The sequence below is a fragment of the Malus domestica genome, chromosome 06 (genome assembly GCF_042453785.1).
Source record: "Malus domestica chromosome 06, GDT2T_hap1".
In the NCBI taxonomy this organism is placed as follows: domain Eukaryota; kingdom Viridiplantae; phylum Streptophyta; class Magnoliopsida; order Rosales; family Rosaceae; genus Malus; species Malus domestica.
Genome location: NC_091666.1, coordinates 34059083 through 34072183, shown reverse-complemented (window position 1 = coordinate 34072183; position 13101 = coordinate 34059083). Strand labels below are relative to the sequence as shown.

Here is a 13101-nt window from a genome sequence, read left to right as displayed (position 1 = left end):
ATCCTTGCAATCTTAAATTTTGAAAATAATTGTTTTTTTTCCAAAATTGTTTTAAAATATAGAAATCTAATCCACTTGTAAAAAAAGTGAATGAAAGGATCAACAAATCCAATCGAGATCCTCTTGAAATCTCTGCGTTCGGAAGCCAAAGACTCGAAGATCCAAGCCGTTGAAAAGTGAGATTCGAATTTTAAAATTCAAATTCATCTAACGATGATAAAAATGATGGTAAAACATACACCATATTGAATGGTGGTGAGCAAAAATGCCCTATTTTTAATTTGGGTGAGGTGAAAGGGGCGTAAAATTTAAAATAAGTGGTACGAATTTTCTGAGTTCCGAAAGATCAGGAGAGAATCTCGACAGAATGAAAGACCCAAAAGAGGGAGGAGTTGTATGGTACCCCATAGGCACATAGAGAGTGCAGCAGCAATGGCCTCAGCCTCACACACAGTCACAGCAATCTCCTACTCCTTGGCTCTCAATTCTTCTCAATCATTTCTCAGACCCTCAAATCTGCCCCTCCAAATCCCACCTCAATCCAAGCCCACACATCGCAATCCCATCCTCAAATTTTCCACCACAAGAACCAGAGCAACCGTTGATGGCGGCGAACAAAGCGCCACCGCCACATCTCAGCTTGCCCAGGAACCACCACAGCCCACCAAAGTATGCTTTTCTCATTATTTTTTCTTTCAGTTGCAAAGATTAGCTAAAAGCGTTTTTGGACAACCAAAAACGCTTTGGACTGCATCATCAGCAGAAAAACTTAAAAGTGCTTCTTGAGTGAAGAAGCACTTCTTAGGGAAGCACATACTAATGAAAGAACTTATATTTTGATTAAGTTATGCTGTTATTGTTGTGTTAAGGAAGTGGAGGAGAGTGTGAAATTGCTCAAAAATGCCGCCAAAACAAGACGGGTTGCGAAGGAGGAGGTTCTGTCCGCTCTATCGGTCATTGAGAAGGGAAAGCTCGACCCTTCCGGGTTTCTTAACACGCTTGGCGGAACAGAATCCCCGGGGAGAACATAGATGCTCATATTTACTGCTGAGGTTAGTGTAAAGCTTTCACCTGTGCCATAACCATGTTTAATCTTTCGCCTTTTATATCAGAAATGAGCATTGTTTTGTGGTGTTTGCAGAAGGAATTGAAGGGCGGTCGCTACTTCCCTGTTACCGCAGTTCAGCGATTTGATGCTGCTGTAAGTCTTTTTATCTCTATTACGATCACTCGTGCCTAAATTTTGTAATGAGCCATCTCTTTGCAAAGTTGCTTGGATATTATTGTTGTTCAAAACTAAATAGGTGCTTTTATAAGTTCTCATCGTCAATAATAATCGGAAAACACAGGCACGAGTAGCATTTTCCTAGTTGCATTTCAACTTTTTGAGGCTAACAAATGTCTGCCGGGGTTATCAGGGAAAGAGAATTGAGAACGGAGTGTATTTCGGGCCATTTGGATGCTTAACATTTGAAGGAAGATTTTCCTGGAAGGAGAGAATACTAGCCTTCGTCTTTGAGTCCATCCGGATAAAAATTGGACCTTTGAAAACCCTAGAGATCGGTCTAGGCCAGAAAGACGACAGAGAGCCTAGCACGAAGGATCCATTCTTTATATGGTTTTACATTGATGAAGAACTAGCAGTTGGCCGAGGCAAACGTGGGGGAACTGCTTTCTGGTGCCGTTGTCACCGTGTAATGACTTAATTTTTGTTTCAGTCAAATATAGATGTTAGATTCACCTTTAAGGATCATATTATACATACACATATGTACATATATCGGGAAATATCAAGGCTGCGTGATGCTTCGTTTACATTATTTTAAGCCGAATCTGTGATCATTTTACTTTAGGTGTTTCTTCTTTGACATCATTCGGCATTCTGGTGATACCGGATGTAATTGATTAGATCTTTTGCCATCGGAATACTCTCTTTGTGTCAAACAGCTTTATGCCTGCAGATTCTTCTAAGAACTTGAGCCAGCTGTTAGGTAAAGAACCCACCACTAAGTCTAGGAAACCAATGATTTCTCCTCCGAATAATTTCTTGCCTTCAATGAGCTTGTTCAGAACTTTGAGTGATTCTTGTGCTGCCTCCAAGGGTTTCTCTTGTTCATGCCTCTTTGTACGGCTAGCAGTCCATGCACTGATCACACAATGAGTTCCATAGTGTTTGAAAAGCTCGTTCGCTTCTCTTCTTCGATATAATGTATGTATAGTTACATGTATAAGCATTCATACATATATATATATATACACACATATACGTGGAGTGCAGTGTGATGTTGTTTGTTTTCCTTCTCGTTGACCTACTTTGCCCAAAATCGCACCATTGTTTTTTCGAATGGATCTTCTGGCAACAGTGGGTTCTCTCTCCATGTTTCATCTCCCATTTTGAAGTCTGCAAATTCTGAAATCGAACCAAGTTTTCAATCTTTTGAAGCATTGGTCTGAAGGCGGGATTTCGAAAAGCATCACATTTCTTGCAGAGAAAGTTGTAAGTCAATCAACTCTCATGTTTATTACTCAAAAGTACTGTTTGGTAAGCTTAGATAAACTTTAATCTCACCTAATCTGTTGAACTTTCAAACTAAGCAAGTAAGGATAGAATTTGTTTCTTGCATCACGACCAATTGAACCCTCTTCTAGAAATGCAGTGATGTGTGTGACGCTTATGAGTAGTCAATACTTCTACCAAACTTTCCTTCTTTATCCCAAATTTGAACCGTCCACTTATTCCCTTCCTCGGTTGCTTCCTAAATTCTTTCGCTATTGTCTTTAGATTTACACAGTTAAGTTTCGATATTAGGTTAGTTGATTTTACAGCTTCTTGTTCTAAGTTTTGCTATAATATGCATTTTGTACCTGCTCTCTGTGGTTCATTAAACTCGCATTAGAACCGAGCAGCGAGCTATGTCTTAATGGAAGATCATCTAAATTTTTCCCTCCACATCAGAATTTCGGAGTGGTTTTGATACAATGTGGTGCTGCAATGTGATGATTGTTTCTGTTTAGTACATGATCGTTGTTCCGTCACATGATAACGTTAACTGAAATGCTTCTCTCTTCGTTGTTTCATTTATTGTAGCAGAATACATAGACAAGAGGAAGACTCATAACAGTAATCAGATCCGGAGGTGAAGAGATTGAGCACGTCATTGTGGTTTGTTGGCGGATATGGAACGAATGTAATTGATGTAAGACTCATGTTGAGTTGTCAATTATTATGAATCGAATTACTTGAAAGACAAATAACTTGATCTTCAAGATATTTGGCTTTTAATGTGATTCAATATTGGTTGGCAAGAATCATGGAACCAAGATATATTTAGTTGACTAATTGAAACCCTAATTAAGTAAGACATATTGTACATGCCTTGGTGGGACAACATTAAGAATAAATGGTGATTTGGTGTATTCCTCTAATTACTATAATAGGCGGAATTAGGAGAACCCTAATCACTATATTAAGGGTGTCCCTGCTTTCACAAAATACACGTTCCATTCCGAGCAAACCCTATTATTGCTGGAACACTTCTGCTTGTTGAAAGTAGAAGACTCCTTTGTCATCCGCAAGAGCTATGTCTTCCGTATTCCAAAGATAAGTAAATTGTAATTGATTTATTGTAATTTTGGTTTATCAAATCTGTGATCCTAATCTCTTGTTGTTGTTCTTATGATTTCAGAAATATCTTACAATTGATGGCATATTGGACGTAGGCGACAAACGCCTCTCTAGCCGGAATGCATTCTTCAATGAGTGGATTGTGGATGAAGTTCTGACCCCATTGGTGGAGAGATGGAAACATCTCTGCTTCAAGTACCTTGTTGCCTCCAGCTTCTTCCACACCACTTATCCAGTAAGATATCCACCCCAATACTAAATCTAGATACCCTATTTGTTCTCCGCCGAAAAACTTCTTCCCTTCGATCTGCTTCTCAAGAAGTGCTAGTGATTCTAACGCAGACTCTTTCGCCTTCTCCTGCGCTTCGCCTTCTCCCGTGCAAGCTGTCCACACTGGAGGCACAAGCTGGAACGTGAACATGTACAAGAAAATTAGTTTCAAGTCGGGAAAGCTTAAGAGATTCTCTCTCTACCATATAGGATCAAACACAGGCTATCTGCACTCAAAACTGAACGTTTTATAAGCATGCATGAGGCAAGAAAATAGAGTGTTAAATTAGCTAGCCGCGCACAAAAAGCATAGCCGTATCACTTGCATACATGTTTTGCACAAAAGGAGTACCTTTTCATCGTTGAACTTGGCCCAAAATCGAGCTGTGGCTCGGTCATATGAGTCCCGAGGCAGCAACGGGTGCTCCTTCCATGTCTCCTCGATGTACTCGAGGATCACAAGTGACTCGACAACGACGTTGTCACCGTGCACAAGCACCGGCACCTTCTTGTAGATGGGGTTGTACTTGAGGAGAAGAGGACTCTTGTTTGCCAAATCTTCTAATATGAACTCATACTCCACACCCTTGAGCTTCAATGCCCACTGAATCCTAGAACTGAAAAGGCTTTCTTTTGTTGCAAACAGCTTCACACCTCCCATTTTCTACCACACCTTTCAAATTTGTGTCAATATTTGCTTGTACCAACTTTTTGTGTTTATAAAGAGAGAGGAGAACACACTCTTTGACTAGTCATATCCTTAGTGGTAGATTTTGTATCTTGGATCTTATAATTTTTTTAATATAAGCTGAAAGCGAGGTTCGAACACAAGACCTTAAATATTGAACAATTCAACTTCAGATTCATGTCCAGATATAATATTACTATTTTTATAGTGGCGACATTGGAGATGGAAAAATCAAACTTAGACGTAAATACACCCTTAATCACTTGAGCTTTGTTTGTCGAAATATCGACAAATGATATTATTGTTTATCCATGTCACATAAAAGATAATAAAGCTACTTGGGGAGTGAGGCTAACCGATTCTACCACATGGATATTCCTTTGAGAAATGCTATAAACTCGGGAGCATTTTTGCTCACCATCATAGTGAGACTCTACTGATGTATGCTCATCATATATCTAAGCATTTGTCATGTGTATTTTCACTTATTTCTAGCTAATTTTCATGTTAAATATTACTTTTTCAATTTTGAGAAAAAAGTTAACCAAAGTTAAGAGGAAGGACACATGATAATAGATTAGGTGTATGGTGACCACCCATCAAAGTTTAGGGTCGTGAGCAAAAATGCCCCACAAGAACTCTGCCACCTCATCTTTGGCACAATATTTATAATGTTGGCACGAAAATTAAGGGTTTAGACAATATACTGTCAACTGGCAGATAGTTTCTACTTTTGACACTATCAAACATGCCATTCATGACATCATTGCTTACGCACATACGGGCAGCGGGTAGTCGGGTCTACTGGGCTACATATCTGTTGCCCAAAAGGTTTGGATATAATCTTGGACTTCCCTCAGCCCAAACCCGAATTGTAATATAGAACAAGTCAAAAGTCTAAAATACCCCCAAATAATCTTCAAAATTAAAAAGCGAACCACTTCCAGTGAAAAGCAGAATAATAAATAAATAAATAACGTTGAAATTGACGTTGCTTCTACGCGCTCTGTCTCTGTCTCTCTGGGGCTTCAACGGCTTTCTCGTCTGCGCCAAATGCTAAAACCCTAAAGAATTTTCCCGAGAAAATGATTTTCCCGGAAAATTCTCAATTGTGTAGAGAAAATTCACCCAAAAACTTCACTGTAAAAACGTAAATTGAATTAAACTTCAGTGAGGTGATAACTCGGAGAGTGACAATGGCAGAGGTCGATCTGACGAAGAAAGTGGCGGATAGGTATCTGAAGCGCGAGGTTCTTGGTGAAGGTACCTATGGAGTCGTCTACAAAGCCATTGATACGAAGGTAAAAGTCCTACCATTTCTCTTCAGTTGTGGAATTTTTGTCAAATTTTGAAAATTTCTTTTGCTTTGTGTAATCTTTCGACTTTTCTGGGTTGTGCATTTTTCGTGTTTGTGTGTATGTATGTGGAATTTGGTTTTTAAGGACTTGTTTGTTTGCTGAGAAAATTGAGTTCTGAATGTGAAAAGAATTTCACTTTATTGGATGTAATTATATAACATTATAGCTTAAAGTTTATTTATTTATCTTTTTTTTAGCTTTCCGCTGTACTTAGAAACTGGGTTGCAATCGATTTTCAGTGCGGACACCGAATACTTAATCGCCTTTGAAATGGAGTTCTTCAACACAACGTTGCATATACTTCTGTCGTTAGAAAAATGGAAATTGTTGTTATACTGACCCATAATCTGAGAATGGTTTTTCACCTTTCTGAGCTACCAAATGAGCAACTAACGAATCGGTATTCTTTTGAAGTGGTTTAAAGTTTCTTTTTCTTTTGCTTATAACTGAATGCACCGTAATAAGGTTGATGAGTAGTCTCTATCGATTCTGATTTCGGTTTCAATACATTCCTTGTGCAGACAGGACAGACAGTTGCTATTAAAAAAATTCGGCTTGGAAAGCAAAAGGAAGGGGTGAATTTCACAGCCCTCAGAGAAATTAAGCTGCTTAAAGAGCTGAAAGATCCGAACATAATTGAGTTGATTGAAGCATTCCCTCATAAAGGAAACTTGCATCTTGTATTTGAGTTCATGGAAACGGACCTTGAAGCTGTTATACGTGATCGGAATATATTCCTATCACCAGCTGACATAAAGTCATACCTTCAGATGACGTTAAAAGGACTTGCTGTTTGCCACAAGAAATGGGTTTTACACAGGTAGTCCTTTTGTGTCTAGAAAGCCTTCTTTGTAGATAATTATTTGGTTGTTATTATTTGTCTGAGATGTGTGCTAATTGTGCTTTGCAGGGATATGAAGCCTAACAACTTGTTGATAGGACCTAACGGGCAGCTTAAACTTGCAGATTTTGGTTTAGCACGAATATTTGGGAGCCCAGATCGCAGGTTCACTCATCAGGTATGTTTCTCCTTGTCTTGATGGTATTTTGAGTTAGATCTCTTTACGTATAATTTAATGCTTTTTACTGAAAGCAAACCTACTAAAGTGCCACTGCTTGTCCTGGGCACTGTGAGTTTGGTTTGATGCCAGTCTTCACCTGTCTCAGAAACCTCCTCTCCATGGTGGTATTGGTTGCTATGGTATCCTTGTGAGAGATATAAAACAAGTCTGGTGGGTATTTAGTAAATTGTTTAGAATGAAACACTTTCGAAATGGCCTTAAGATGTTAAGACTCCTGTCTTAATAGTTTTTCGATAGGTTGTACAACCACCAGTATATATGACCCTTTTTTCCTTTAAATTATTAATAGACGGCGGATTTGCTTGGGAAATTATATTCAAATATCTGCTAATTTGGTGCATTCCTTCAAACTCTACAAAGATGGTGTTTATTTTATATACCACTAAAAAGTGCATTTTCTTTCAGTGATTTGCATGCTTTTAGGTTCAAGCTCTTTATAACACCTTGACACATATGAATAGGTCTTTGCCCGTTGGTATAGAGCACCTGAGCTGTTATTTGGCACCAAGCAATATGGACCTGGGGTAGATGTTTGGGCTGCGGCTTGTATATTCGCTGAACTTCTCTTACGCAGACCCTTTTTGCAGGTAAATCCATATTTCATAATCGTAGTGAAACTCTTTTTATGTGGTTCCCATTAGCCAATATGTTTTTAGTGCTGTTATGGTTTTTGTTTTTTGTGGCTTATGTGTTCATGTTTTCAAATTCTTATTACAAGTACTCGTTTCTGGCAGTGGACAAAAAACAAACATGAGTTTGTTAGATATTATTTTACGCCAAGAGAAAAATCCTGTATTGGGTTACATCTTCATGAGCTCATTGTAATAGCCACCTCCAATTGTGTCTGACTTTTGAGATTTTACTTTACTACACATTTCTGTCATTTCTGCGGAATGTTTCTCCAGTTAAACATTTTACTGGATATTTTACTGACGTCTTCAATAAATCAACTTTGATCACCTTTGTCATGTGTAATTTTGTTATTGCTCTCCATGGGCCATGCATAAATGAAGTTTATACTGGGTGCACCTTTTTCTGACTATATATTGGTTTGATTTGAAATGTTTAATAGGGATCAAGTGATATTGATCAATTAGGAAAGATTTTTGCGGCTTTTGGGACTCCAACACCTTCTCAGTGGCCTGATATGGTATACCTCCGGGATTATGTGGAATACCAATATGTTCCAGCACCCCCTTTGCGTTCATTGTTTCCAGTGGCTGGTGATGATGCCCTGGATTTGTTAGCGAAGATGTTTACTTATGACCCCAAAGTTAGAATTTCCGTACAGCAGGCATTAGAGCACAGGTATTAGACTCTAGCTATTCAGTTGAGTATCTACACATTTTTGTTTTCTCTTTTTGATCTGTATGTGATATCTGTGGTACTCTTTAGGTACTTTACATCTGCACCTCTTCCTACGTATCCAGACAAGCTTCCTAGACCTGCTCCAAAGCGGGAATCTAAGGCTTCTGATTTTGATCCAAATGATGGTCCTACTGTGTTATCACCTCCTCGAAAATCAAGGAGAGTGATGCCAAAGCGTGATGGTTTTGAAGGAAATTCACATGTTGATAAGATTGATGATCGTTTCGGTGAAGCCAGACATGCTGCTGGTGAAAATACAAGCAGGAATGAACCAATGTCAGTTGATTTTTCTATCTTTGGAGCAAAACCTCCAACTAGACCTACTATTAATAGGTAATACACTTTATACATGTTCTTTCCTAATGCGTTTAAATTTCTGTACTCTCTCAAATTTGCTTCACAGTTGTACACTTTAGCTTGAAGTGATTTCAAAACCTCATAATACGATAACAATATAAAGTATACGAAACCAGATTCCAAAGGATTGGATTCTAGACTTAGCATCATCTCTCTTGGAATCAAACGGTCCAAGTGTATCCCGGTTTATGTGTTAGCTGTGTTATTGAGTAGAGTGGATTTTTTATTGTTTTCTTTACTCTTTCTTCTGCAGTGCTGACAGAACACATCTAAAGAGGAAACTAGATCTTGAATTTCAACATCCCGAATAAGAACTTTCTATGCACAGAATCATATATCTTATTTGTTTGAGAGGTGTAAGATTGCGGCGGGTCTCCACATTAATGAGGTATGTTGCTAATTTATGAAGTATATCTTCATTTCATTTTTACTTCTGCTTTCAAGGTTCTCAATGGCTTTCGTTTGTTGAAATTATAGGGAGGAGATTCAGTGAAGTCGAAGATAATCACGATGCAGATAACTATGTTTGGAGGTGTAAAAATAATTTTGATGACATTAAACCGAAAATTTGTACCTAGTCCATGTAAGGCTAAATTTTGAGGGCTTGTGTTGTGTTGCTTCATTTTTTCCTGGCCTAATTCTTGTTCATAAACCGAAAAGAAAACGCATATTTTGAATCATTTTAGCAAAAATGAATTCCTTGCAGGATAGGAATATATATTCTTGAATTTCTTCATATACAACAATGGTTTATTAATCAGCTGCATATTGTAAAGCATATCGAGTTGCACCACCATTGACACCGGCAAGATTTTTCCGGAGGTTTATTCATTACGCGTTTGCACCAAGCTTACGTGGAATCTGTTGTCCGTCGTAGTTCAGCTTCATGACACTATGTGACTACGTCCACGGGAACTGTTGATTCGTACACTCTTTCTGTAGCCTTATTTGCCTAACCAAATCCAACGATATATCAGTAATAAGAAAACATGATGAAGAGGAAAAGTATAATTTGTGTTTCGATCGATCGATTGATTGATTGATTGATTGATTGATAGAGAAAGAATGTAACCTCTTTCTCCCAGTTCGTGCGTATGGTTACGGTAAGAAGCAACAACACTTGCACAATCAGTGCGCAGATGATCCCCAGCCAGAGCCCCTACTCAAAACAGTTTGACAGACAAAGTTATATGGAAGGGAAGGAAAAGAAGAAAACTGAAAAACCCTTTTCGCTTCGTCATTTTTTTGTTCTCCTTACCTTTCCACCAACATGAAGGACGAAAGCCATCAAAATAGCCAAAGGAATTCCAACTAAGTAGTACGCCCCGAGATTCACATACGCTCCAATCTTCTGCCAGCCACATCCTCTAGCGGTACCCGAAAGAACACACTGGAGGCCGTCTAGAAAGTTGGATGTTGCAAGTATAGGCATCATGGTTGCAAGGTAATCGATAACTTCTCTTTCGTTGCTGTAAGCGTAGCCCCAGAAGTTGCGTATCAGTATCAGGACCGATCCCACCAATATACCCTCGGTAATGGCCATGACTAACACAACACACACTGCTAAGCGCGCTGTTTCTGGACGCCCTGCTCCTAATTCATTGGAGACGCGAGTGCTGCACGTCACAGAAACAGAACAGATATGTAAAGCCACGTTTTAATCTCAATGCCGGTCTTAACTTTCGAGTGCTAGAAAATATTGCCATGAAAGTTGTAAGAGCTTATTGACTTTATAGTTTAGATGTGTCATAACATAGCTCACCTCACAGCAGAACTGAGTCCGAAAGGGATCATCCAAACCATTGCCGCTGTATTCAAACTGGAAATCGATGTATTTGATAAGTAACAACGTTAAAAGTGCAGGATATATCATCATCTAGAACACGTAAACTATGGAAGAGCGATCATCACAGTTAGGAACTAACCTGATAGAAAGCACTGAGGTTTCCAACTCCGGGTTTGGAAGAAGACCGGATAGAAGAACAATCATTTCAAACGACCACATTTCCAAGCTGTTAAAATTCATGGTCAACTGCATTAGGAGCTTCGACTCTCACAGAACATATCTTAGTAGTACAAAAAATAACGTATGTAGCAACATTTTGAAACGTCAAAAAAATATAAATGAGAAAATTACCAAACCATGACGGCTGAAGGAACAGCAAGCCTAATGAATGTAGTAACGTTCTGAAAAGCCTCCTTCGAAAAGCCTGTCCAAGTTTTCGCACATGATGAAGAGAACTTGACATAAAGCGCCAATAATAACACATTGATCCAAAAGGAGATTGAAATTGCCAGGGCAGCTCCCCTGCCTCCAAGTCCGGATTTAAACACAAGAACCCAACAGAGAGGGATGTGAAGTAAAGCTGTAACCGCAGAGCTCAGCATCATCGGGAACACGATGTTTTGAGTTTGTAAGAATCTGACGAGGCACTGGAGGAGTCCGTATGCGAAAAGGGAAGGGATCGTGAAGTGCGCAAATTCCCCAGCTTCTGCTGCAATGGCAGCATTTTGGCCTAGAGCTGTTAGGATTGTTTTTGTGTTTGCGGAAATGATGGCGAGAGGTACGCAAACAAGTGAAAGAACAAGCATTGCTCTCTGCATGTGTATGCCCATCAGACGGTACTGCTTTGCACCATAGCACTGGCCGGATAATGTGTCCAATGCGCTTGACATTCCCATCTGTTTAAATCGAAAACCGAAAAGATTATCAGAAACTTATAGAAAGATCAACTAGTTTCAACTTGGAAGAAGGGTTGTATCTTCAACACAAACCCTAGTATCCATAAAGCTAAATGGGGGTGTAAGTCTTAACACAATTGTACCCTAGTATCCAAAGTATGAAACTCCAAGTCACATATACTATAAAATTAAACACTTTTCCATTTGAGTGAACTTCTGTAGAGTTAATCTTTCAGTGATGACCTAAAAAGTACGAGCGGATTGGACAATCATGCATATTACAACACTGTGTTAAGTGGGTCTAAATAGTGATTATCGATTAGCGCGGTATTAACTTACTATCTGGTAAGCGCTAAAGCGATACTGAACCAATAATCATAGCTGTAGAGGAGGCAAACTTACCAACAAGCTGAAACCGGTGACGGAAGTGAAGGAAAGGGCCATGGTAGCACCGGAGAGAGATAACTCACCAAGGTGACCTACAAACATAATAGCTATTATCTGTGTAGAGTACTGCAATAAGCTCACACAGATAAGAGGTCCTGCTAGCCATATCTGCTTCTTCACTTCTTCAACTATTTCCTTTCTCTTAAATCCCTTTATTCCATGGTTATTTCTCCCAGTCTCCTTAGTTACATCTTCTTCGCAAGCTTGAATCAATGGCGAGCTTAGAGATGGTTTGTTGTCTTCTCTCTCCATTTTCTGCTTAGCTTCTTGAGAGAGAGAGAGAGAGAGAGAGATTGTGTGTGGCAGAGGGGAAGAAAGACAGTAGATTGGATTATGTTACAATGGAGTTGAGGATCTTGTTTCTTTCTTTGTTTTTTAGTACATTACATATTATAGCAAGGTGTTCGTCACCTAGTTGGTTGATCACAGTTGAAGTTTTGAGTTCGAATCCTCTTTCAATATATTTATATAAAATGTTCATTTATAATGCAAAAATATCAATCATAAACAAAAACACTTGTAACTACTAATACATTATCGAATTACATTCACAAAAAATAATCGAAAAAAAAGAAACGAGAAAGCATCTTTTTTATAAAATAGTTGAATCTTCTTATAATCAACCCAATGAAAAGGTGCGCGTGATGCTATTTTTTTTTTTTTTTATTTTATGTAACAAATGATATTATTTACACTAAATGAGAATGAATGAGTTTAGTTTTACAATGGGCTAGCAGTAAAGTAGTTCAAATTCGCCTTATAAGACATCTCGCTTACAAATAAAGAATAATACTACTAGACCGTAGTACTAAAAAAAAACTATGTAACTCGGGTCCCTCAAGAGTTAAGACCTAGCTCGTTGATTGCAGTGAGCAAAATGATATAAACAAAAAAGATCTTGTGATAAAATAAGAAATCATGATAGTAAAGGGGTGGATTTGTAATTAGGAAAAATAATAATTGACGTGAAAACAAAACGACAACATTCGGCGGCTGGCAATTATTTCAACATGACGAAAAGCAATGCAAGGCTCCTCCCTACTAAAACTATAATTGTCTTCTTGTTAATCTAATCTTCTTTTTCATAATATGAATGGAATATATTGTTTTTTTTTCTTCCACAAATGAATGCAATATAATGTTAACAACACAAAAAAGTTAATAATTGGATCCCTGGAAGATACACGCATTTTCTTTCGTTTGCAAATAATATATCTTGACTAA

General features: G+C 38.4%; 5 protein-coding genes and 1 long non-coding RNA gene across 6 annotated transcripts; 4 read left to right on the top strand and 2 right to left on the bottom strand.

Moving 5' to 3' along the window:
* The first annotated feature begins 249 nt into the window (after positions 1–249).
* On the top strand, positions 250–1852 carry LOC103438047 (uncharacterized). Its single transcript, XM_008376581.4, has 4 exons — positions 250–669; positions 870–1052; positions 1142–1201; positions 1419–1852. The coding sequence occupies exons 2-4, from the start codon at positions 1032–1034 to the stop codon at positions 1704–1706; spliced, it is 369 nt and encodes a 122-aa protein (XP_008374803.4). The 5' UTR covers positions 250–669; positions 870–1031; the 3' UTR covers positions 1707–1852.
* LOC139196951 (uncharacterized) lies at positions 433–1031 on the top strand. The gene is made up of 2 exons (XM_070823315.1): positions 433–669; positions 870–1031. The coding sequence occupies exons 1-2, from the start codon at positions 433–435 to the stop codon at positions 1029–1031; spliced, it is 399 nt and encodes a 132-aa protein (XP_070679416.1).
* Positions 1853–3602: 1750 nt separating the features above from the next.
* On the bottom strand, positions 3603–4556 carry LOC103438045 (glutathione S-transferase U8-like). The gene is made up of 2 exons (XM_008376580.4): positions 4248–4556; positions 3603–4031 (listed from the first exon to the last, which is right to left on the bottom strand). The coding sequence occupies exons 1-2, from the start codon at positions 4554–4556 to the stop codon at positions 3675–3677; spliced, it is 666 nt and encodes a 221-aa protein (XP_008374802.3). The 3' UTR covers positions 3603–3674.
* On the top strand, positions 3719–4735 carry LOC139197145 (uncharacterized). Its single transcript, XR_011582279.1, has 2 exons — positions 3719–3860; positions 3968–4735. It is a non-coding gene; the product is annotated as an uncharacterized lncRNA (long non-coding RNA).
* Positions 4736–5538: 803 nt separating this feature from the next.
* On the top strand, positions 5539–9476 carry LOC103438044 (cyclin-dependent kinase D-3). Its single transcript, XM_008376579.4, has 8 exons — positions 5539–5884; positions 6463–6761; positions 6852–6960; positions 7485–7610; positions 8096–8331; positions 8419–8724; positions 9002–9136; positions 9226–9476. Exons 1-7 carry the CDS (start codon positions 5780–5782, stop codon positions 9057–9059), a joined length of 1239 nt encoding a protein of 412 aa, XP_008374801.1. The 5' UTR covers positions 5539–5779; the 3' UTR covers positions 9060–9136; positions 9226–9476.
* Positions 9419–12453, bottom strand: LOC103438043 (protein DETOXIFICATION 16-like). Its single transcript, XM_008376578.4, has 7 exons — positions 11833–12453; positions 10886–11430; positions 10674–10760; positions 10511–10567; positions 10007–10364; positions 9821–9907; positions 9419–9700 (listed from the first exon to the last, which is right to left on the bottom strand). Exons 1-7 carry the CDS (start codon positions 12127–12129, stop codon positions 9641–9643), a joined length of 1491 nt encoding a protein of 496 aa, XP_008374800.1. The 5' UTR covers positions 12130–12453; the 3' UTR covers positions 9419–9640.
* Positions 12454–13101: the final 648 nt, after the last annotated feature.